The sequence below is a fragment of the Macrobrachium rosenbergii genome, chromosome 5 (assembly GCF_040412425.1).
Source record: "Macrobrachium rosenbergii isolate ZJJX-2024 chromosome 5, ASM4041242v1, whole genome shotgun sequence".
Taxonomy (NCBI): domain Eukaryota; kingdom Metazoa; phylum Arthropoda; class Malacostraca; order Decapoda; family Palaemonidae; genus Macrobrachium; species Macrobrachium rosenbergii.
In genome coordinates this window covers 52,080,181-52,106,927 of record NC_089745.1, presented here as the reverse complement: position 1 = coordinate 52,106,927, position 26,747 = coordinate 52,080,181, and the positions used below count along the sequence as shown (strand labels likewise).

At 37.7% G+C, this 26,747-nt stretch overlaps 1 protein-coding gene across 8 annotated transcripts in view; it reads left to right on the top strand.

The window, feature by feature from the left end:
- The window catches only part of LOC136838784 (alpha-(1,3)-fucosyltransferase C-like), an 87,435-nt gene that overhangs the window by 35,141 nt on the left and 25,547 nt on the right, over window positions 1-26,747 (top strand). For all 8 annotated transcript variants that reach the window (XM_067104314.1, XM_067104318.1, XM_067104320.1 and 5 more), the window contains 3 exons: window positions 7,519-7,662; window positions 17,461-17,566; window positions 25,041-25,189. In XM_067104314.1, the coding sequence (XP_066960415.1) occupies window positions 7,519-7,662; window positions 17,461-17,566; window positions 25,041-25,189 (399 nt within the window). The remainder of the gene's footprint in view (window positions 1-7,518; window positions 7,663-17,460; window positions 17,567-25,040; window positions 25,190-26,747) is intronic.

The window sequence follows — 26,747 nt, the reverse complement described above, 5'->3', positions numbered from 1 at the left end:
GCTGCCTGATAAGCAGTACAAGGAGGTGCTTCACAGCCCACAGCCTTCCTGCAGCTATGCTGTGGATCCCTCCATCTTTGCTCCAGCATGACTTCCTTCTCACCCATGGGATTTGCCAGAAGTATTCTCTCCGGAACTCCCTTCTGCTGAGTACCATCCTTTGGATCTCAAGCGCCCAAAGGACCACTTCAGGCACCCATCGCCTAAGCGCCTCTCTCTTCCCCGAGCGCCCAGAGCCTGAGCACCCAGTGCCAGCTCCCGAGCACCCAGCACTAGTTTCCGAGTGCCCAGCTCCAGCTCCCAGCGCCTGGTGCCAACTCCCAAAATGTCCGGCGCCAACCCTTCATCACCTGTCTACTTTGCCTGAGCACCAAGCGCCCACCTTGGAATCAGATGAGCCTTCTTTGGTGCCCATCAAGCAACATTTGCCTGAAATCATGAGCTTCCTTAAGAAAGTTCTTGCCTCCAAGCCTGCTCATGACTTATCCCTCGTCTCCGATCACTTCTGAAGAAGAAGAAGAGTTCAACCAAGACCCTGCTCCTCCTCCAGCATATGCAGCTCTCCTTCGCTACCTGTTGGCGAGTTTTCTGTCTTTTTTCACTCCAGCTGCCCGGTCTCACCTGCTTCTGCCTGATGAGGAACCTCCCAGAATATAGCTCTAGGCTTCCCAAGATGGTTCTTTCCTCATTGCCTAAAAAGGCGATCAAGGAAATCAGAGACTGGTTCTCTGAGCAAGACAAAGCTACTTTCGCTCATCCTTCCTCTCGTCTGGTTAAGAGGAGATACCTGTTGTACGCCACTGGGGAAGCTCCCTCTTTGGGAGGTCCTGCCTCCTCCCAAGGGGACTTCTCCAGCCTCACTGACTCTTCCTGTCGCTCGGCCTTTCAGCAAAGATTATGTTCTCTTTGACAGAGTTGGACCACCTAGTTAAGAACCTCTTCAAGGTTTTTGAGGCTTATAGCTTCCTCGACCGGACAGTAGGTGCCCATGCCAAGAAGATCGAAGACCACAAGGATATGGATCAGCACTTTGCCACGGGTTTCGTTGGAATTCTGTCATGCGCAAAGCCTTCAGGATGGCTCTTGGGGTCCTTTTTTCTTACAGGGGTCTGAAGAAAATAGAACTTTGGTGCTCCTTCATACCAGAGGAGTTACACAATCACAGAGGTCGCCATTATTATATTCGCCTTTGGATTTGCTTCACTTTTCCCTCAGTCGATAGTGGAAAAATTGCTTTGGACCTTCAGAAGAAATCAACTCAAGACCTCTTAGCACAGTCTTCCAAGTGCCCCAAGGTTTTGTCGTCGTCGTTTGTGCCTAAGATGGTCTCTTCACTTCAACAACATCCCTTTCATGGAAGCAAGCCCAAGTCGCAACCCAGGCTTCGCTCCAATGTCCGGTTCCCAGCCAGAGCCATCAAGGGAAGGAGCTCTTCCAAGGCTGTGCCTAAGAAATGAACAAGAAGTCCTTCATGCCCCAGTTTGGGAGAAGTGGACTCAGAGGGGCGGACCAGTGGATTGTCAAGATTCTGAAGGAGGGGTACACTATTCCCTTCATGAAGAACCCTCCTTTGGTCACTTCTCCCATCGTCTTGATGGCCTACTCAGAAGGCTCAGGGAAGCATTCGGCCCTTTTGAAGGAAGTATCCTCTCTCCTTCTAAAGAGAGCCACAGATGAAGTTGAGGACAGCTGCACAGAGGGCTTCTACAATCGTCTGTTTGTAGTCCCCAAAGCGTCAGGGGTTTGGAGACCAGTCCTCGATGTTGACGCCCTCAATCTCTTCATAAGGAAGCCAAAGTTCATGATAGAGATGAACCAGTCAGTCATATCCATTCACCCGGGAGATTGGATGATCGTTGGATATGCAAGATGCATACTCCATATCCCCATCCATCTGGACTCCAAGAAGTATCTCAGGTTCGTCTTCCAGGGCAAAATATTTCAATTTCGGGCTCTCTGCTTTGACCTCTCTATGGAACCTCAAGTGTATACTTGAGTCCTCACCCCTCTCAAAAAATGGCTTTATCTGATCAGCATCAACAGCAGCCTTTACTTGGACGACTGGCTTCTTTGGTCCCCTTAGAAGAAGTGCATGAAGGGCTTGCAGACCATTCTTTGCCTTACTCAGGAACTAGGAATACTCGTAAATCTCCAAAAGTCCCAGTTAGTCCTGACACAAGAGATTCTCTATTTGAGGATGGTTCTCAGTTCTCAGACTTGTTGGGTTTTTCCATCCCCCAAGAGAATCACCAACTGCCTCAAGATGATCTGCAGTTTTCTAGCCCTCACGTCTTGTTTGGCCCATCAATGGATGAGCCTACTAGGGACTCTAGCGTCCATAGAGACATTCATCAAGCTGGGCAGACTCCACGTGAGAGTCCTTCATTCTACCTAAAAGCCAACTGGGACAGAAAAACCCAACCAGACTCTGTTGTGTTTCCCATCACTCATGAAATTAAATCGAACTTCCAGTGGTGCCTGCATGAAGGAAGACTTTCGCAGGGAAAGTCTCGTCTTCCTCTGAGCCCCCAACCTAGGTTTTTATTCAGATGCCTCAGATCTAGGCTGGCAAACCCTTCTGAGAAGTCAGGAAGTTTCTGCGACATGGTCCTCAGAAGAATGGAACCTTCATATCAATGTCAGGGAGTTAAAGGCCATTCATCTAGGCCTTCAGTGCATCTCGACCACAATCTACAACAAGACAGTGGTAATCCATGTAATCCATGCAGACAACACCGCACTTGTTGTATAAGCAGGGAGGCACTCAGTCCTTTTCTCTCTGCCAGGCAGCAAAGGATCTTCTTCTATGGGCAGACCAAAATCGAGTGGCGCTGGTCACTCTGTTTATTCAAGGGAAACAGAATGTTCTCGTAGATGCACTGAGCCGTTGGAAGCAGGCCCTTCCCACCGAGTGGACCTTTAGATCCCATGGTCTGTCTCAACCTTTGGAAATTGTGGGGCAAACCAACGTTGGACCTGCTTGCCACTTCAAGAAAGCATTGTCTTCCTCTCTCCTGCTCTTCGGCCCCAGATCTCCTGGCTACAAGGTTATCGAGACATTGTGGTGCTGGTCAGGCCTGGATCTGTATGCCTTCCTGCTCTTCAGCATGGTGAGGAAAGTGCTGAACAAGTTCATTTCGCACCACAATGTCTCGATAACCTTGTAGCCCCGTTTTGGCCCATGGATTGGTTCCCGGACCTTCTTTGGCTTTTGGTGGACTTCCTGAGGCTACTTCCTCAAAAACTGTGGTTACTCAAACAACCACACTTCAAGAGATACCACTGAAGGTTGTCCACTCTTGCTCTGACAGACTTCAGATTGTCAGGAAGCTGGTCAGAGCGAAAGGCTTTTCAAGAGCAGCATACGACAATCTTCTAGCAATGTCTACCAAGCAAAGTGGACAGTTTTTCATAGATGGTGTCTCATCAGACATAATGTCTACTCTTCTGAGACATTTTTAACATAAATAGCAGACTTCCTTCTCTGTCTGAGGACCTCTAGAGGTCTGTCCTTGTTCACCATTAAAGGGTATTGAGCTATGCTCAACTCCGTTTTTAAGCACAGAGGTCTGGACCTGTCCTCAAACCCAGATCTTAATGACCTCATCAAGTCATGCGACACTTCTAAACAGAAGAAGGCCGATCTGGTTTCATGGAGCCTAGACATCGTGCTCAAGTGGCTCACAGTCCCTCCTTTCAAACCCCTTGGTTCTGCTTCCCTAAAGGATCTCACTTGGAAGACACTCTTCCTCATAGCTTTGGTGACTGCAAAGCATGTAAATGAACTGCAAGCTATTGACAAGATGGTAAGCTTCTCCCAAGGAGATGCAGTGTGCTCTTTTACCCCAGGTTTTCTCGCCAAGAATGAGGACCTATCCATGCCCGGGCCTCGTTTCTTCCACCTTACGAGTTTATTGGAAATACTGTGCCCAGAGGAAGAGGAAAGGGTTCTTTGCCCTGTCAGAGCCATAAGATATTACAGTGTCTGTGAAGGGCCAAGAAGTTCAGAGGGCCATCCAGCGACCTCTGGTGTTCTGTCAAGAATCCCTCTCGCCCTCTTTCGAAGAACACATTGTCCTTCTTCCTAAGGGACCTGATTTCCAAAGCACATTCACGAATTCAGGACATTTTGCCTTCGTTCAAAGTGAAAGCGCATGAAGTCCGAGCAGTCGCTACCTTTCTTCCTTTCAAGCATAATTTGTCCCTTTTGTCCATTCTTCATTCAACCTTTTGGAGGAGCAAATTGATCTTTGCATCTCACTGTTTAAAAGAAGTCGAAACAATGTTTGAGAATTGCAGTACCCTGGGGCCATTATCAGTGGCTGGCATGGTACTGGGGGAAGAAGCATAGGAAGCGTTCTCCTCTGTCTCAGGTGTTGAATTTTTGGGGAGCGGGGATTTACTTTGTACTTAGAGTGCCCACCGGTCTTAGTGGATGGTTAGTGGTTTTTTGTCAGCGTAGGTGACAGCGTTGTCTGGTTGTTTGTTTTATTCATTATATATGTCTTGTCAGCAATCAGGCCTACCCTTCGTTGCAAGACTCCCACTTACGTAGAGGCGACCCTCGGCTCAACTGGCACGCCAGTACAGGTCAAGATGAACACCAACCAGAGCCAGTATTCACCTGCAGTAGCTCTCTTACCAGGTAAGGCAACGACAAGCATTGTTTCAATGCTAGCCATCCTTTCTATTTCAGTCATTATCACACCTTAATGTTTTGGAGTACTGTAGAATATGTCCATTCATCCCACCCCATATCAATGTGGGATTCAGCTATGTAATTACTTGGTAAGTTACTTATATGAAAACGATATTTTCATAATAAAATTGAGTTTCATATACTGTATACTTACCAAGTAATTACAGAATCAAAGCCCTCCCTCCTCCCCTCTAATGGGCATAAGGGCACAAACAGAATGACGCTACTGGGTATGTTGTTCCATCAGTACCCGTTAAGTGGGCAGAGCTTGTCACCTACACTCGCTATAAAAGTGCTGCTATGATTTTTAAATAAAAGGCTGCCGCTTGAGGTTAAAACTATAGCTATGTAATTACTTGGTAAGTATATATGAAATTTAATTTGTCAAAGGGTAAGCCTGGAAGAGGCAAAGTTAACTTTTGTTTTGTGGTTTTAGAAACATAGAACGTCGTTATCAAAGAACATCAAGTTCTCTGTGATGTATTTGATTAGGCTAGCGCATGAGAATGAGCTCCATGCCTTTTGCCTTTTTTTTAAAAGTAAACAATCATAATATGAGAGCTATTGCAACTTCAATTAGTTTTATGACAGTTTGTTGCTTGAGGATGGGATTTATGTGGTGCAGTAGAAGTGCAGTTTGATTTTTACTGCTCACTACATTAAGTATGCAGAATTGTGTTTGAAAACAGTAAAGCCCTTAGTCTGCTAGTTGTCTTTTCCTGAACCAAAGAAAGAGCAGTCTTTTAGGCTCTGTTTTAAATCTCGGGTTTTAATATTTTGGGGAGCTTGAAGGTACATATATTGTATAGGAGTGTACCCTATACAGTACCATAAAGGTATTTATTTTTAATGACTCAGTTTAAAGGACCTTTGGACCCAGGCACAGTGATCCCCTCAAGCCACTTCTGTGTAATTCTGGCTGAATTGAAGTGGTTTTCTCCACAAGGCTGCTCTTTGCTGCACACGTATGAGAGCCTTGCTCCCTGAATGGAATCCAGCTTCTGGCAGCAGTAGGATCCAGAAAGGATTCCAGATCAGATAAGGATGTTTTAGGTTTCATGCAAGAGACCTTTTGCTTGATTGGCTGAGGGGGTTTTGTCTAGCTGCATGACCCACCACACACTTCTCAATGTGGGAATCTGCTATCTTTAACAGTAGGTAAGCTTCATCCCAAATGTAATATGAATTTTCATATTAATATTTATTATTTTGATTCTTACATAATGATAAAGTAGACCTCACCCAGCCTCCCCCCAATGTAATGGGCTGTCTAGGAGAATTCTGACGAGCTAAAACATTCGAAACGCACCTGGTGGAGATTAGGTGTACCAGACAGCCATCTTGTCAACCATTCAATCTTTTGTTTGAATGCTAACTTGGCTATCAGCACAGAGATATAAGCTGTCTTTAACAGTAGGAGAGTATCCAAATAATAAATTTTATTATGAAAATTTATCATCAAATCCCTTTATCATCTGAATCAGATCAGGAAACATTATTAGGGTTAATTGAGTCAGTAGTTGCATCATTACCTTTAATAACAGGTTTTGAAATCTCATTGCCTTAGTCATTTTCCTAAGTGTCAATACATTATTCAGGAGATTAAATATTTTTATTATAGTTAATAGGTCACTAAAATAAACAGAGGAATCTTCCATGGTTCATGGTGTTTAGGCAATAATTTGTTAGTAGTCAAATTCCTAATGGTGATTACAGTATCTCAAAATAATTCTTGTCCTACCTTGATTGGCAAAGTGTGAGGGCAATCAGGCTTTACAAGCTCTAGAAGTTATATTTAGTCATACTATGCAAGTTTCTCAACAGATAGCTGGTGGATGATATGTTGAATGTAGCGTGTAAAATGCCGTTGTAAATTTTAAGAAGGGTAAATTGTCACCTTTAAGAGCATGTGGTTGATAGTGTACTCTGTTCACCTAACTTTAGAAGTTTGAGTATCAGGTGGGAAATTTTGCTTTATCAAACCTGAAAGTGTGCGGACAGTCAGAAGCTCAAAATTATTTCTAAATTGTTTTCAGATAACAGTATCTTTAATAATTATGCAATACAGTGCTAATGTAGTCTGATGCATTTAAATTAGAAGATGGAGTCCCTTAAGAAAGTGTTCCAAGCAGCCCAGTGTTAACTTTAGCAATTACAGTAATGGCTATATCAGTCAAGTACCCTCTGGAATTGAAAATATCTTTAAGGATGATTAGCTACATCTTATTGAGCATCCTCCATAGGGGGATACCCCTTGAAGTGCACCTTGCATGGCACTGTAGAAGGATTTAAAAGATAATGCAGTGCTTTCTGCCTTTTTATTTGTGTCTGTTCCACTTGGCCTCTTCCTGTTCAGTTGTCCAATTTTGCCTTGCTTCAGTTTTGACCTCTTTTAAAAACAAATCCTTTGAGTAAGAGCCATGACGTTTAGAAATATAATTTTGTGATCATATAATGATTTATAATAATTCAAAATGATAGTGTTTCCATTGTGTTCTCCAACCTTGGGGAAGAAAATACTATTTAACAAAAGCAGTTTAATCTTTTTGTAGATCACCCTAAATGATTGGAATGTGGTGATATATTTTTCTGGTTTTTGGCTGCTAATTGGCTCAAGTGATTTTTGTCATGGCTCTGTTGTACTGTATTTATAGTTACTCATATGTTTCTCAGTTCTGAGTTACTATGTAGATGTAATGGGATGTAGATAAAAAGAGTGTAAATAAGGTCTAGTGCAAATTACAAGCTGCAAAGAAAAGAGTAGTTAAGTACATATATTGTATATAATCTTTAGGGTTTTATAAATACATATTTTACAGCTGTTGTGGAAGATCAGCATGTCAATATGAGTCATCTGGGTGGCTTATTTAATTGGACAATGACCTACAGGAGAGATTCTGATGTTGTTGTTCCATATGGCAAAGTCATACCCAAAACCCTTCCCTCAAACCATACTCCAAAAGGTATGTCAAAATTGTATATAAAGTAGATAAAATTTGAGCATTAACAGATTCAACTAGAATGTATGGTGTCGAGATATAATAACTACAAAGATGATAAATAGTAGGGAGTCATGGATTTTCACTGGTTACTGGTGTTTTATTTGAGAAATGAACAACTTATTGTATTAAAAGGAACAATTTAGGAAAGCAGTATTTTCTCTATCTATCTTTTAACAAGTATTATATAGCAGGGACAGTGAGATCCATAGAATTACTTTCCTATAGATATCACTCAGAATATTGTTTTGCTTGTACCGATGTACCCCTAGCTCACTGAAGGCTAAATATATTTTTCTACTCTCTTCTTTGTACCCCTCACTGCAAATTTTAAGCATGGTATGCTTAAGGAACTTTGTATTTTTAGAAATGTTTTACCTCAAGTAATATATGTCCATCTTCTAAACACAATTTATTTAGTTAGTTTTTACATTGTTTTTGCTTTTGCCAGCATTTGGAAAAGTAGAATTTGAGAAGCCTAAGGGCTCTAATAGGGAAAGCAACCATTTACTGTACAGGAAAAGAGAATGGAAATAAAAATTAAACAGTTAGGAAAATTAACAATGAAAAATAAAAGATATAAATCTAAGGAAATAACAAGTAAGCTTTAAAAATAAACTGAAGTCTATTTTCTAAAAACAAAACCAAGTTTGAACTTTCATAGTTCCAGTGATCCACCAATTTGATGAAGATTCCACTATTTGGTTACAGCAGAAATAAAATTTAGAAAACTTTATTCTATTGGACTGCAGATGAAAAAAGGTTAGTCTTGTAGAATTAATAGCTTGTGTTAAGTAATGTTTCAAGTAATCTCGTGAGCCTTGGTGAGAAATAGGAGCAGAGATAATGGTGATTGTCATACTGAGGTTGGGTTACTGACTACCATTTCAGGAGACAATGGTAGACTTGGGAATTTAAAAGACAGACCCAGAGAAGCTCAAGGCCATGGACATTGGGGTGTGGCCAGTGACTGAGAAACAGGTGCTTGAGGGGTGTTTGATTGATTTCCATGGTTACAGTAAACACCCCCGAATTCGTGGGGATGCGTGCCACAACCCACGCGAATGGTTAAAATCCGCGAGTAGTTAATACCCTCTTCTAAAAACACTATAACTGCCTATCTTGAAAGTTCATATACCAAATGTATACCTTAAACTAGCATCCTACATCAAATATACCTTAAATTATGTTCCTATTACTGTATTAATCTTTGAAATGATCTATCTATCTATCTGTCTATATCCATTTCTCACATTCTGAGTATCCTTTGGCAAGAGATTTTTTTTTTTTTTGCCTATCTTGGGAGTTCAAATACCAAATGTATACCTACTCTAGCATCCTACTTAAAATATACCTTAAACTGTTATCCTATTACTGTAGAATTGATTAATCTTTGAAATGATATTATTAATATCATTTAACATTTTACCTTTAGAGAGAGAGAGAGAGAGAGAGAGAGAGAGAGAGAGAGAGAGAGAGAGAACTTGAGTTGCTTACATCAGTTAAACAATTAAAAATGTCAGTTATACAGTATATATTTTATATATCTTTCTATCAACCACTCTCCCTTTCTATCTATCTATCTATCTGTCTATCTGTCTATCTATCTATCTATCTATCTATCTATCTATCCATCTCTCACCTTTGTTGTGTGTGTGAGAGAGAGAGAGAGAGAGAGAGAGAGAGAGAGAGAGAGAGAGAGAGAGAGAGAGAGAGAGCACTGAGTGGGCAGCATATATTTGACGAAGAGTGGGCAACACTTTTCTACCCTTCAGGTCAATATTTCAAAATATTTGACATATGACAGGCTACACCGGTCCCCCTTGCTCCAAAGCTTTTGGATAAGACGGGAAAAGATGAGGGAAAAAATTTATTAAGCTAAAATCTTACTAGTCCATTATATATTTTCTTTAATGAGTTGATATTTTGCTTTGTTTACATTAACCCTTAAACGCCGAGCCTCTATTTACAAAAGTGTCTGCCGTATGCTGGCGGCGTTCGGGAGTTAGCGCCGAAGCGGAAAAAGTTTTTTTTAAAAAATCACAGCACGCTTAGTTTTTAAGATTAAGAGTTCATTTTTGGCTCCTTCTTTTGTCATTGCCTGAAGTTTGGTATGCAACCATCAGAAATGAAAAAAAATATCATCATATATAAATATTGAAATATATGACAGTGTGAAAAAAAAATTTCATATATAATTGTATTCAAATCATGCTGTATGCAAAACTGTTAAAGCTAATGAGTTATTTTTTTTTCTTTGTATTGTACACTAAATTGCAATGATTTTGGTATATAACAAATTGTAAAACGATCAAAGCAACACAGAGAAAATATTATCACAAAATGATATATGAATTCGTAAAGGGTGGACGTAAAAACAAGTTTTTTCAAAAATTCACCATAAATTGAAATATTGTGCTAGAGACTTTCCGTTTGTTGCGAAATGAAGGTAATTGATTGAATATTACTAGACTGTAAGTGTTTTAGCTTACAATTGCAGTTTTCGACCATTTCGGTCGAGTTAAAGTTGACCAAAGGTCGAATTTTTTCTATTTATCGTGATTTATATGAAAATCTTTCAAAACTGTTAAAAGCTACAACCATGAGTTATGTTTTTTTGTATTCTACATGAAATTGCACACATTTTCATATATAAAACTTTATGTAACGACTAATATAAAATGGTGCAAACATTACGACAAAGTGACCAAAGAATTTCAGAGATGTTCAATGGAGTTACCGTGCAGACGTAAGGAAAAAGTTTTTTTTAAAAAATTCACCATAAATCGAAATATTGTGCTAGAGACTTCCTGTTTGTTGCAAAATGAAGGTAAATGTTTGAATATTACTAGAATGTAAGAGTTTTAGCTTACAATTGCATTTTTCAACCATTTCGGTCAAGTCAAAGTTGACCGAAGGTTGAAGTTTTGGCACCGTGATTTATATGAAAATATTTTAAAACTGATAAAAGCTACAACCTTGAGTTATTTTTTATGTATTCTACATGAAATTGCACACATTTTCATATATAAAACTTTATGTAACGACTAATATAAAACGGTGCAAACATTACGACAGAGTGACGAAAGAATTTCTGAGATGTTCGGCCAAGTTACCGCACATGGACGTAAGGAAAAGTGTTTTTCAAAAATTCACCCTAAATCGAAATATTGTGCTAGAGACTTCCAATTTGTGGCAAAATGAAGGTAAATGATTGAATATTACTAGAATGTAAGAGTTTTAGCTTACAATTGCGTTTTTCGACCATTTCGGTCGAGTCAAAGTTGACCGAAGGTTGAAATTTTTTGTAGTCGATGTACGGTATGTCCACTCGTCACCCAACAGACAATTTTAGTCGATTTACGATACGTCCAGTCGGCGTTTAAGCGTTAATTCTCCAGATTTTATTGTTTCTCTTTTTGCTGCAGTATCGATCTTTAATCTCTTACTAACTCCTGTCAGTTTTAACCAATGCTTCTAATTTTCTCTCTCCTACTGTCTCTTCCCTCAAATGTTTGAAATATACCAATCCTTCTATGGCCTCCCCCACACTCAGAGCTTCTGCGTCAATGGTAGATTTTGCTACTCTTCTGGATTTTCTGGATTTCCACTATATGGGACTTCTCCTCTTACCATCTGTCAAGGATATCACGTAACCCAGTTGTGTATGACCATCTTCATTATTCCCAAATGAAGCATCTGCATAGGCTTCCCAATCTTTTCTTATAACTCACTTATTATCACTTCTCCCATTATGTTCTTAGTTTTTCTCACTATTTTAATCAGCTTTTTCATATCTTGAGTTGTTCCTTCTTTAAAAGCTTTACTTAATTCACTAACATCATGTGATATTTTTGGCATGGTACATAGAGATACCCAGTTGAACTGTCTTACCACTGATCTGTACTCTGTTAACGCCTTTTGTCTTAACACTCTATTACCTGTAAATCTTCTAGCTTCTGGTTCTCGTATAGAATTTATATACTGCCACTGATTAAGACAAATTCTATTTTCCTTATGCTGTACCATTACTCCTATATACTTGAAACTTTTACTTTCTTGTTCTCCTATTTGCAATTTCCCTGTCAACTTCCCAGTTGTTTCCCTTAAAAATCCTTCAGTTCCTCCATAACAAAAATCATCTACGTGTACATAAATATCATTCAATGTATTGTCCTTCCTCCAAAAGAATATATTAGGATCTAATCTACTTCTTTCACCTTTAAACTCCACCTTTAAACTCCTCCACCACTTGAGCCCATAAACAGTTTTTTTCAATTTCCATAATCCACTCCAACCATCTTCACTAGGTGGTTTTAAATATACCTCTCTCTGTATTCCATCACCTTGTAAATACAGTATGCAGTTTTTGCATCTAATGTATAGCAAGTCCAATCTTTCAATTTAACTATTGTCAAACAAAATTTTGAAATTTTGTCATTGCATGTAGGAGCATTTTTTTTCCATTCAGCCATTTCTTCTTCAAAACCTCTAGCTACCAATCTTGCTTTACATATCCTTTCTGCCCCCTTTTACTTATACTGTTACTGTCCATCTTGTAGATATAGCTTTTTGTCTAACATCATTTACCTCCTCATATACATTGTTTTCTCTCCAACTTGTTAGTTCTTTTTCTTTAGCTTCAATTACGCTTTTATTTTCAAATCCTGGCAAAACCACCTCTTCATCTTCAATTTTACTACATGACTATAATCTCTTATGTTAATCCATCCCTTGTCACCGAACTGTGAGTCTTGTACATTATATGAATCTGCCCAAAATTTGCCTGATCTTTTTCCTGCAAGACTTAAAATAGTCCATTGTTCTACTTGCCCTATATCTTTGTTTATAGCTCTAACTCTATTTCCCTTCTTGAATTTGAGTATCTCTTCTGTTAACTTGCTTTCCCCTTCATCTTCCAGTGTTTCCTCCACCAAATCTCTTTCTATAGTCTCTTCTGTATCTGCATTCCTTCTCCAGCCCGTTACCATCTCTTTTCCTTCCTGCCCATCTATATTCCCTTCCTTTGAGGCACAGGATTCATCCTTCACAGTACAGTAAACCCCATGTATTCTCATTCTTACGATTTGTGGCCTCACGTATTCGCAGATTTCTCTGTGGAACATATCTACCCATTATTAGTGGAAAATTCGCCCACTCGCTGTATTTTTCACTGAGAATTATTCACTAATTGCTGTATTTTCATATTTTCATGACTAAATGCACTTTTTGTGATCAACCTATTAAAATACTCAGGTATAAGTATTTTTAGAGGGTTTTCTTTTGTTTAAACTATCAAAATAGGCAGTTCCAAGTGTTTTTAGAGTGGTTTTAAGTATTTGCGGATTTTAGCTATTCGAAGGGGGGTGTGGTACGCATCCCCCGCGAATACGGGAGGTTTATTGTATATGTTTTATCCGCTTTAGGTATCTTTTCTTTTTCTGTTGACAGGCTTTGAATCCTAGTAACATGTATTCTGGCTACTTCTCTTAGAGAATCCCCATGTTTAACCACTGCAGTTTTACCTGATACCCCCACTATTGGAGCAGGTCCTCTCCATTCATTTTCATTTTTTCTCTTATAGAGTACCTCATCTCCCACTACTGTTTCTTCAAATTTATGTTCTCTGATGTTTTTGTTTAAAGCAATTCTTATTTTATTACAAGACTCATTTTTGATAAACACTTCTTTGGTCTTATGCATTGCATTCAGTGTATCCATTACTATACTTTCTTCCACACCTTTCTCTTTGCTGGCAGGATTTGAACTCTCTTCTCCCATTAAATTTGGCAGAGAAGGGTTTTTCCAAATACTAATTGGTTACAGGAGAAACCCCTATTGTTTGTGCAACTGCAAGGTTTTCCTCCTGTCACACCTTAAAAACTTTTGCTGTCAATTTCCGTTTCAGTGCTGAATGGCCTTAATTGCCCCAGTGCTTAGCATGTATGCCTAAAATCTATAAATCAATCAACCCATTGTTTATTAAACAGTTCCTGGCACTCACTACCCATCTTAATGCTACTAACCAATTCACTTCCTCATCATCTTTCATCTTTCTTAAGCTTTCTTTGATTATGCCTACCGTCTTCTCACATATTCCATTGCTCCATGGAGATTCAGATATTGTGGCCAGTACTTTAATATTCCATCTTTCTGCCATCCTCCTTACTTTTTCATTTTGAAATTCTCCCCCATTGTCTGATAATACTTTAGAAGGTGCTCCAAATATTGCAAACCACCCATCAAAAAGTGTCTCTTTATAGTAGTTTCTGGTTTCATGTCTTTCATCCAAAAAGCCTGACAGTACCTCGTTGCCATATCTTCCATTACCAAGAACTTTCTCTCTTCTGTCTCCCACAACTATTGCTACAACTTCATTAAATATTTTACTCCAAGAAAATCCCACTACTGGTTTAGCTGGATTTCTTTTGTATCTTTCTGCAGTCAAGTCTGTTAGTAACTTTTTTATTTCCTCCTTTTCTTTTTCTCTCAAACCATCACTCCAGTGTGCTTCTTCCGTTAGCTTCCATATTTTATCTCCACTTCCATGACCACATTATAGATGTGACTTCATCATTGTACCTTTATTTCCCTGAGACTCTTTCCTTTCCATCCCTCCAGTAACAATTCTTCTACCTTCCTCCTCAAAATTGGTATTGTTAGGTGACCCTGTTTATCTTCTCTTAACTTTACCTTCATTTCCCCTACTACTTCTGTTTTAACACAATTCTCTTTCAAATGTATAGTCATACCCATTTTACTCATGGTTTTATTACCTTTTAACCACAGTACATCAGCCTGCAAAAGTTTTGTCTTCAAATAAAACTTTGTTTTTCAATATCACTGGTATTTTCGGTACTCCTTTTGCCTTGTGTGATGACTCACTGAAATTAGATACTTTATTAAACTCTTTCTCTTTAATTCTTGTGCTAGTCACAATTCCCCACAAACTGTCGATTTACATCCTGTCTAAAATCGCATCAACCTCTCCCAAGATTCTTCCTCTATTTTACTAACTTCTATATAAACTTTTTCCCCTTCTTGTCCAAAATCTAGTTTCTTCTTATTTTGAAAATTCTGAGGACAATCCCTAGCCCAGTGCCATTCCAATTTGCATATTGCACACAATGTTACTTTCCTTTCTCAATATGTAGGATTTCTTCCACCCCTACCTTGATTCCATTTTCCCTGATATCTTTGGTTTTCTCTATCTCTCCTGAAATTCACATAGCCTTCTGACCCCCACCATTCCCCTTCCTCTTTATTCTGTAATCCCTCAAATATTCTTTTCATTATCTGTGACACTGTTTTATATTCCAACTTTCCTTCACTACAAGCTGCTAATACCATTTGTTTTTGATTGTCTGTGAGATTCGCTTATTCTAATACATGAAAACCCTTTGCTTCTCCTTCAAGCATGCTCTTCCCTATTGCTCTACTACACTGATTCTGCCTTCTCATACCTAATTATAAAATTTCTCATCTTTTCACTAGATTGTCTTTATATTTTAAAATAATTTTTCATTTTACTGTAATTTTCCATGAGTATCTTTTAGATATACTTCATCTAGTTTGGGTAAGATTATCTTTGAACCCTCTTTATCCTTAAGTTCAACTCTATCTATCCTTTTTATCACTTCTAAAGCTTTTACTTTTAAGCTTGTTCTTATCTCTATCCCTGGATATTTCACCTCTTCTCCACACACCACAAGCCAATCTTCGACTTGTCCTCTCTATCCTTTAATCTCGCCCTGCATCCCGCTAAACCTCAGACATTCTCTTCTTCGCTTCTATTCCATCCCCAAATGCTTGCTGTCAGATCCATCCATTTCTGACTAACCACGCTCTGCTACCAATTGAATAAACTCTACACACCCATTTCCGTTGCAGTTCTTGTCTAATCCAGCTGACAACCACAACAAACAAGTTAGACTTATAAACTGACCAACAAACCACACTGCATATGAGTCACTTCCCACCACCCCATTATTCTTCTGACTCCCGTCTTCTGGGCGTCATATGACGTCACAACAACTGTTACGCCATTTCATACATGAGTATAAATTTCTCAAATGTATATTGCATATACAGTACCTACTTCACTAACCCGGAAAATAAAAATAAAATAATAATGATTAAATTTATAAAACTAACAGATAAGCACAAGATTCTTGTGGAATGCCTAAGCTATGCCAGTTTCATGCTCTTTTCTTTGGTCTGGAGATGGTGCCACAGCTCCTTTCCTAGACTTTGGTGTCAGTAGAAGACTAGGCACACAAGTCTAGTATAAGACATCAGTGGAACTTAAGCACCTGGCTTATCTTAGCTGAAACTTCAGCAAAGCTGCTAGAGAACATGGCATTTCTATGCTGAAATTGTTATGAGCTTTGCTTGGAAAAGATCGGATCTCGCCCCCTGCATGATGGCATTGTACTTGGGAATGGAGATGACCACCCCAGCTGTGTTATTTTATCCATTTGAAGCCAGGATTTTAGTGTTGGCACTCGATCACTCCACAGCAGGTTAATGAAAAGGTCTCGGTAACTGAATGTGATGAGATGTTAATTGGCTGCAGTTCTCCTAGATGTTTTTCTGTCACTTTATTAGGGAATGACCCAACCCATTTAAGAATAGGAACCCCATTGGTTCCTGAAGTCCCAAAAGTTTTCTTTATAGAGGCTTCTGTTAAGCCATCCAAGTCCTGTTGAAGGTGAGATTTTCTATGGCCCAAGCAGTACTATAGGCAGTACTATATCTCGGCTGGCGTGGAAGAAGTTCCAGAGACAGCCACAATTCAGCAAGTGCCACTTATTTCTGGCTTTTATGTCATTGTGCTGGGGGGTTACTGAGAAATCAGAAAGAGGGATTTTTGTGGGTCTTTGCCTCCACAGTTGCTCACTCCTGCTGTCCTTCAACTATCAAGTTTTACCAAGCAAAATGGGGAACTTCATGCATGTGTGTCATGGGAGGTGTTTTGATCCTCTTGACACTAATTCCTTTACAGTCGTCATTTTGCAGTTAAGGATTATAAGGTGGCCCTCACAGGTTTAGAGGTTTAGTGGATTGAATGGCCTCCAGGGACCTGTGGAGACTTTTTTGAAATATTTCAAGTAGTATTCATCACAAAACAGTTAATGATTAACTGGTTTTCATGTAAAACAGGCTGTGATATAAGAACTTGATTTTAGCAAATGAATGTCTCTTCCTATAGTAAAGTTTATTATATTTCTGAAATATCCAAGGAGGAAATCCATTTTAAATTTGCAGTATTGCAAATAGGTAACTCCCAGAAATATAGCTGGTATGTAAGATAAAAATCCTTAATTCTAGTGTATAGCATATAAAAATTAGTCTGTCATATATTAATGTAAGAGACCTCAAGAACTTTTGACACAGTACTGTACATAGAATTGATGTGTAATAGAACGTTCCTCTTCATTAGTGATAGATCACCAGTAATCTAAAGGTGAGACCCTGTCTCAGCCTTCCATCCTTATGGTATTGGTTACAAATTTTGTACCATAAAAATGTAAATACAGGTACTAGTTAACAATATACAGTACTGTAGTATGTTTTCTTATTAAAATTAGTAAGCTTCTGATAGTTGTTTGTTTTAACTTATATAAAATGCATGTTTACTAACAGTTATACAGTATTTTTATGGTCATACTTCATTCCTATGATTGAATTAAAATATTTATTGTATAAGACCACAATACATCTGGTAAGATAAAAAATAATAATATTTTTTTCTTTTGTTAGTGAGAGACTATTGGGCAGAGAAAAGCAAAACTAAGCTTGCAGCCTGGATGGTAAGCCATTGTGGAACACTTTCTCGTAGAGAGTGGTTTGTCAAGGAACTCGTTAAGTAAGCAAAGATAGATATTTTGTTTGAATTTAGTGGCATCTTAAGCACCACACAGTATGTTAGTTATATTCTTAAGTTGTATAATGTCTGTCATATCCTGTGAAAACTTATTAACATTTGAAAATCACTGTTAATCCTCAAGGAATTGCAGATCAGTGTTCAACTTATAACAAACATAACATAAACTCAACAGCAACTCATAACAAACATAATCTAAACTCAGGAGAACATCCTTGTATTGGTTGACATGGACATCATAAGTACTATGTGATTCTTAAGATTGTTTACTACAGCTTTATGAAAAAATTTTATGCCCATATACTTTTTTTTAAATGTCTTCTCAGTCAGTCTTTAGATTTGGATGATTTTTTAAAGTACAGCACAGGTAATTTAATTTTTAAAAATTATGATGACTACCAAACATTGTAAGGCAACTTTCAGTTATGTACAATAATAATAGTTTTAATACCAAAATATTTTATAATTTTTTTGCAGTGTTGTCAATATTTTCTGAAGCTCTGAATGGTACAAACCTAGAAAATTGATTTTTAAAGGGTATGATACTTATATCTACTGGTATATCTTACAGATGAGTAGAAATAATGTTTTTATACTTAGGAATTACATCTTACTGTAAGAAAAGTTTCAGGTAAACTCTTTCATCATAAAAAAGCTTTTAACCCTTAAACGCCGAGCCTCTATTTACAAAAGTATCTGTCGTATGCCGGTGGTGTTCGGGAGTTAGCGCCAAAGCGGAAAAAAAGTTTTTTTCAAAAAATCACAGCACGCTTAATTTTTAAGATTAAGCGTTCGTTTTTGGCTCCTTTTTTTGTCATTGCGTGAAGTTTAGTATGCAGCCATCAGAAATGAAAAAAAATATCATTATCATATATAAATATTGGAATATATGACAGCGCAAAAAAAAATTTCATATATAATTGTATACAAATTGCGCTGTGAGCAAAACGGTTAAAGCTAATAAGTTATATTTTTTTCGTTGTATTGTACACTAAATTGCAATGATTTTGGTATATAACAAATTGTAAAACGATCAAAGCAACACAGGGAAAATATTATCACAAAATGATGTATGAATTCGTAACGCGCGGACGTAAAATGTTTTTTTCTAAAATTCACCATAAATCGAAATATTGTGCTAGAGACCTCCCATTTGTTGCAAAATGAAGGTAATTGATTGAATATTACTAGACTGTAAGTGTTTTAGCTTACAATTGCATTTTTCGACCATTTCGGTCGAGTTAAAGTTGACCAAAGGTCGAATTTTTTCTATTTTCTATTTATCGTAATTTATATGAAAATATTTCAAAACTGATAAAAGCTATAACCATGAGTTATTTTTTGTTGTATTCTACATGATATTGCGCACATTTTCATGTATAACACTTTATGTAAGGCGTAATATAATACGATGCAAAAATTACGACAAGGTGACTAAAGAAATTCTGAGATTTTCAGCCGTTACCATGCGCGGAGGTAAGGAAAAATTTTTTTTCAAAAATTCACCATAAATAGAAATATTGTGCTAGAGACTTCCTGTTTGTTGCAAAATGAAGGTAAATGATTCAATGTTACTAGAATGTAAGAGTTTTAGCTTACAATTGCATTTTTTGACCATTTTGGTCGAGTCAAAGTTGACAGAAGGTTGAAATTTTGGCACTTATTGTGATTTATATGAAAATATTTCCAAACTGATAAAAGCAACAACCATGAGTTATTTTGTGTTGTATTCTACATGAAATTGCGCACATTTTCATATATAAAACTTTATGTAACGACAATATAAAACGGTGCAAACATTACGACAAAGTGACGAAAGAATTTCCGAGATGTTCGGCCGAGTTACCGCGCGCGGACGTAAGGAAAAAGTGTTTTTCAAAAATTCACCATAAATCGAAATATTGTGCTAGAGACTTCCAATTTGTTGCAAAATGAAGGTAAATGATTGAATATTAGTAGAATGTAAGAGTTTTAGCTTACAATTGCGTTTTTCGACCATTTCAGTCGAGTCAAAGTTGACCGAAGGTTGAAATTTTGGCACTTATCGTGATTTATATGAAAGTATTTCCAAACTGATAAAAGCAACAACCATGAGTTATTTTGTGTTGTATTCTACATGAAATTGCGCACATTTTCATATATAAAACTTTATGTAACGACTAATATAAAATGGTGCAAACATTACGACAAAGTGACGAAAGAATTTCTGAGATGTTCGGCTGAGTTACTGTGCGTGGACGTAAGGAAAAGTGTTTTTCAAAAATTCACCATAAATCAAAATATTGTGCTAGAGACTTCCAATTTGTTGCAAAATGAAGGTAAATGATTGAATATTACTAGAATGTAAGAGTTTTAGTTTACAATTGCGTTTTTCGACCGTTTCGGTCGAGTCAAAGTTGACAGAAGGTTGAAATTTTGGCACTTATCGTAATATGAAAATATTTCAAAACTGATAAAAGCTACAACCATGGGTTGTTGTTTGTTGTATTCTACATGAAATTGCGCACATTTTCATATATAAAACTTTATGTAACGACTAATATAAAACTGCAAACATTACGACAAAGTGACGAAAGAATTTCCGAGATGTTCGGCTGAGTTACCGTGCGCGGACATAAGGAAAAAGTGTTTTTAAAAAATTCACCATAAATCGAAATATTGTGCTAGAGACTTCCAATTTGTTGCAAAATGAAGGTAAATGATTGAATATTACTAGAATGTAAGAGTTTTAGCTTACAATTGCGTTTTTCGACCATTTCGGTCGAGTCAAAGTTGACCGAAGTTTGAAATTTTGGCACTTATCGTGATTTATATGAAAATATTTCCAAACTGATAAAAGCTACAACCATGGGTTGTTTTTGTTGTATTCTACATGAAATTGCGCACATTTTCATATATAAAACTTTATGTAACAGCTAATATAAAACGGTGCAAAAATTACGACAAAGTGACGAAAGAATTTCTGAGATGTTCGGCTGAGTTACTGTGCGCGGACGTAAGGAAAAAGTTTTTTTTCAAAAATTCACCATAAATCAAAATATTGTGCTAGAGACTTCCAATTTGTTGCAAAACGTAGGTAAATGATTGAATATTACTAGAATGTAAGCATTTTAGCTTACAATTGCGTTTTTCGACCGTTTCGGTCGAGTCAAAGTTGACCGAAGGTTGAAATTTTGGCACTTATCGTGATTTATATGAAAATATTGTAAAACCTATAAAAGCTACAACCATGCATTATTATTTTTTGTTGTATTCTACATGAAATTGCACACATTTTCATATATAAAACCTTATGTAACAGCTAATATAAAACGGTGCAAAAATTACGACAAAGTGACGAAAGAATTTTTGAGATGTGTCGCTGATGCTCTGTAGTGCGAGAAGAAAGAAATTGGCACATGCGCGGCTGGGTAACGCTTCTAAACAAAACAACAGCGTGATCCGCGAACACCCAGCATCCCTCAAGGCGCGTGATTTAAAATCTTTCGCAAACTAGGCTTATAACTATTTTTCCACGAATATTTTAAAAAACTTTTTGTAGTCGACGTACTGTACGTCCACTCGGCACCCGACAGACAATTTTAGTCGACGTACGATACATCCAGTCGGCGTTTAAGGGTTAATTACACAGGATATTTCCAGATACAAACAGTTCCAGAAAGAGTTGTTCCATTGCACATACCAAACCTACTCCCTCTTAATTGAGGTATTTATTAATGTTTCCCATTCTGCTGCACACCTTCCTCAAGTTTTGATGTACTGCCTCACTTTCAGTCCAGGAATTTCCAGCATGTCTTGCCACCAGCTTGTCACTATAATTGGTGCTTCTTTTTGTCCCTTTGTTGGTGTTGAATAATTGCTGCCAGCTCATGACTGTTAGCAACACTGCGGTGTGCGTTTTCTTATATTTCGTGCACTATATGCTTTGGTGATGTGCTTGGAATATTGCAGTAGTTATTGTATCTGAGTTTCCCTTAAGCAAGCAGTTCATGTGCTTACCATGAGTAATTACTGCTTGCCTGTTTCATTTTTTGGGTTTTCCTCCCCAAAGAGTGACTTCAGTGTGGCATTCTAGTTTTCCTCATTTGTTTTGCTCTTCTGCTCAAACCATTGCTTACACATTTTGCTATATTTATTTGAGTCTGTTATCATTAATGAAAATAAAAGAAAAAGCTGCTGGACTTATTCCCAGGCAGCACAAATACATTTAGCAGTAAGACAATGGAAAAAATAACAATTAATAAAAGTGCTTAAATTAATAGCTTCAATATACTAAATTATAATGCTAATGAAGCATTATGATTAAGTATGTCATGTATATATATAGTCAGACCCAGTATCTGCTGATCCACTTACCTGCAGTTGGCTGCTCAGGCCACGCCAAAAAGCTAGAACATGGCAGAAACAAAGCGTCAGGTGATGCTAGTACCCACGTATTAGCCTTTGATTTCTCAAGCATCCACCCAGGTGTCACCCTTTGTCCCTCCAAGTGGCACATCACTTTTTCAAACTTAGTCTTCTACTGCAGCATATCTTGTGTACAGTGTGTGCGCTCTGTCATTTCCTTGTTTGAAAGAGGCCATAGTAAACCCGTGCAGTGGTTCCAAAGTGTGTAAGAAGTGGAAGTGATAGCATTAGTTATTCTACCTCACTTGGTAGTGAGAGCAAGGCCAAGAGGGTCTGTAATAGGAAAAGCTCATAAGAAAGGTTTGCTACTGCACCCACAAATGCAAAATTTTGTTCAAGTGTGGGATAATGTGTTGGTTAAAACAAAAAGGCATGTGTGTTGGTAGAAGATGTGACGAAGAAGAGAGTTCTGTGCTGTGGGAGTAGGCTTGGCAGATTTTCTTGTTTTCGAGAAGGATTTGCATTTGCTCTCCCTTCAGCAGGTTCTACTATCAGAAATGATGTCCTTCTCAGGTGGTGAGTCATAGAGTCTAGTTTTCCCTCTGCAGCAATGAGTGTATGGTCATAGTATTTTGATGTTTTGTCTTCGCGATGTCGTCTACATATGAACCGTCCACTTTCAAAGATGGAAATGCCTATGTCCATTTGTTTAAAATTTGTTAAAATTAGTGCAAATTTGAAATTTTTGCTAGAATTTGAAATACGGCAGCGGCACGAAAGATTTCTTTGTGTATCTGCCACTTGGTGAGGTGAAGGATCTCACTCGTTGAGTAATTGGGTTTTTAACTTTCAGTTGTTAGTTCTTAAAATGCTCATAAAATCCATAACAAAAAATACAGTAACTATTTTGAAAGCATTTTCCTATGGTTTATAGTCAGTACAAAAATCTATATGTACTATATATATATATATGAGAGGTGTGCATATTCTCAATATAACGTAGCTTGATATTAGTAAACAGTGAGATCAGCTCATAGAAAACATTGGAAATTAAAAAAAATTAGCTCTCAATCATTGGTTGATGAAATGCACCTGAAATTCGTAAAAAAATACAGTAACTTTTTAAAAGCCTTTCAATCTGTAAGAATAGTTGTCTGTAGATACTTTTGATAGTTTATGGTTGGGAGGAGGAGGTGATCAGCTGACAAAAGCAAATAACTGGCTATTGTGTAAGCACGGCCTAACATAGCAAAAATGGAGCCTGTATAATATGCAGAATCTTTAACCTTTACTTAATGTATTTCATAGCTTTTTTTTGAGGAAAGATTGAAGATTTGATTTTAATGTAAACTTTATTTCATAGGCAAAGACCAGGTTGTCTTCATAGAAAACTGTTACCATAGCGTACTGTATGCCAGAGGCTAATTATAGTGTTGGTTGCCTAGGCTAACTTTGTTGAACATGTGAATGAGCTCTTAGGAACTAAAGTCTTTTGTATACTTTATAGAAGAATAAGCGGACTCCTCTTGCCCTATCTAGACCTTTGTGTTTTGTCATTGGCCCTCACCTTACTGGAGTTATGTTGCTTACTCTACAGATGACTTGTCCTGCAGATGTTGCTTACTCTACAGATGACTTGTCCTGCAGATGTCATTTGATGTTTGAGATAACTATGTTGTGACCTTGTTTAGCAATATTCAATCTAAGATAAAACAGTGGGGTGCTCGTCTTTTGCTTTTCCTGTTTATTTGCTGAGCTGAGCTCTATTACATTGGATATCTGCTTCCTTATGGGTCCATTGCCAACATTGTCATGAGTTTGGGAGTTTACCACAGCCCTGATTCTAGCAGTCTTGCTGCCTCCTTTCTGTTCCTTTGATGTTGCCACTATTACTTGTACATTAGAATTAACCATGGCAAAGAACTGCTTGTGAAGAGCATGCAAAACTTGAGACCTGAGCCTGTCAAAAAAGTTGTCCACCTCCATAGGTACAGTAGTATGAAGTAGGGAGCAGCAGTGTAGTTACTGGTGAATAAGTATAATGAGGACATAAAGTCGTGGCAATGAGGATGAGGAAGCCTTATCAAAAGAAGCTTGTGGCTCAACACTTGTTTTTACAGCATGATGATTCTAATCCAACAGCTTACCACCAGGGGAAGTAGAATGTCACTTGTAGGCGGTGGTAACAGCATACCCACAAATGATGTTCTACTTCCTTTGTTGGCAAGTCTTTGGATTTGGTTTGTCATGCTGTGATTATAAGTTTCAAATTATGAGCAGTTTTTGATGAGGTTTCCTCCTCTGCACCTACCAATTCTTGTAAACCTTGCAGGTGAGGTTGGGAGTGCACATTTGGCCCTTACATGAAGTGTGCTGCAAATGGGGGTCATATGCTCAGGATAACATGAATATGTAGCAAGACTTACCTTCCCTACCCACATAAGTACATTGAGGGATGATTATAGTATGAATGATAAATTCATAAAATAAAACACTTCACTCAATATTAAACATGTCAAAGTCATGTAATAAGATGAGAAAACAGGGAACTAAAGGTAGGAAGGAGCAAACAGGAAGCAAGTGTCACCAAGCAAACATTACTGTGTAAACAGGATCCCATTGCATTTTGCAAGCAAAACCCTAAACTAGAATTATAATCACATCTATAATACCCAAGATGATGAAATGAAAATTCACCCAAACTACCTTGTAGGTTGCACACACTATGAAAAGTAGAAACACCAAAGTCGTGGAGGTATTAGCAGCACATCTGTTTCTGGTGGAGGTCCTCTGAAGAATAAACATGGTGTCACTGCAAGAACCATGCTTGCATAATGAGATCATTCTGTGAAATTCATTCGTTTGTGCACCTAGATGATTTTCACACACGGTTAAAGGCTATTTTATGATTAATAGGTTTTGATAAAAAACAGCAGTTGTAATTTTCACAGATCTTAAACTTTCACCTTGTTAATATTAATGCTATTGAATATGGAACTTGCTCATTCAGACTTTATACTGTAATAAAACTGTAAACCTGGTTGTAATTACACTAGCAAATATCATTTTTTGAAATTGTTTTTACAACTTATTTGTATATTTTTGACAGGTACATTAGGGTAGATGTATTTGGTCGTTGTGGCTTCAAGAAATGTGGGAAAAATATTTCTTTCAAAACACTTGGAACGTTTGATCAGTATAAATGTAATGCTGAAATTGAAACATACATGTTCTATTTTGCATTTGAAAATGCTATATGTAAGTCCATTTCAGTTTTTTCGTTTTGATTTTCAGCTGCATACAGGTTGTGATGAATGAAATGTTTGTTTTTGTAAAGGTATTGTTTGTACAGTTGAACCTCTTAAAACCGGCATTCTATGGTCCAGGAACTCCAGTGGTTCGGCTTGATTTTGAATCAGCCACCATTAGTTTGTTGCACGGCCACGAGGGCGCCACCACATGTTCTTTACAAATTCCTGACAGCAAACATCTGCCATATCTCTTTTGTTTTTATGAAAATAATTGTTAGTAATGAAAATAGGGAATTCAAGTATGTTTTCAGTACTGACTTTAACTGAATATAGGTGATACATTTTTGATAATTTCTTTTTTTATAGCTGTACATTCACCCATTCGATATGCCACCCGTGAGATCGGATGATGCTAGAGGTAAGAAGCACAAGCATAAATCTTTATCAATGCTAGAAAATGTTTCTCCCGTTAGTGAATGTTTATTTTTCATTTTCCTCAGTAGATGGCAGTGTGCTTTGTTTATGTTTTGAGGGCAACATTTGAATGCACTGAGTGATCACCGAAATTCATTCTTTATTTTTGTCATTTCATTACTATTCCAACTCATTCAGAATAGGCATAGCATTTCAAATCATCAGTGTTGTCGTATAGCCTAAACGTACTGACCCAAATCATAGCCTAAGTCTTATGCTATGACACCCAGGTTACTTCACTCTTATGCTAGTTTAAATTGTGATTATATTAATACTGTACCTTGCATTATGTATATTAACTAAACTGACAATATGAACTTACTATTGGTGTATTCAGTTGTTCCTAGCTCAATGTACAGTTAGACTGGCATGAGCACAGTCTCTATTTCACTGCCCTCATCTAAAGCACACCTCAAGAAATTCTCTTTACATTTCGATATGCATGTCTTCTAAAGAAAGTTTCCCTAAATGTACTTTAAGATGAATAGGAATATTTGTGAACACCGACAATTATGGCTGCATTCTTGAGTCCTCCACTAGCTAGATTATGTTACAGCTATGAAGTGACTGAGTTCACTGCCGTCTCTGACCGAAACCAAACTTTCGACTAACTACTGTACGACAACCAATACCAGTAGTTAAGCAATATTACAATTATACTTATAATTAAACACACGAAACAACTAGACAACATTTTTCACCACTTAATACAAACAACGAAACGTAATATCCTTCTTCTACATAATACGCATTTCCACTTTGCATAAATTTAAAGAGAATATATTAAACTATACCACAACTTGCAGAAAAGTACAATCTCTCTTGTCGAAGTTTCGACATACTCCCCCGCAAGAAAACAAGAAAACTTATGCCTACATCATTTACAGTAGTCCTGTTCTTATCAATGCCTTTCTGGCTTCTGCAGCTATTTGAGCAGTCCTTCTGCCCGGGCGGGTGCTTGACTGAATGTCATCTGTCGAAGGATTAGTTTCCCTTATCTCCTGCCACAGCTCTAGGGGGTATAACTTAATTACAGGTCTCATAAGCTGGCTATGTGCTGTTCTTAGAGTAGCCACTCTTGGGACCTTGTC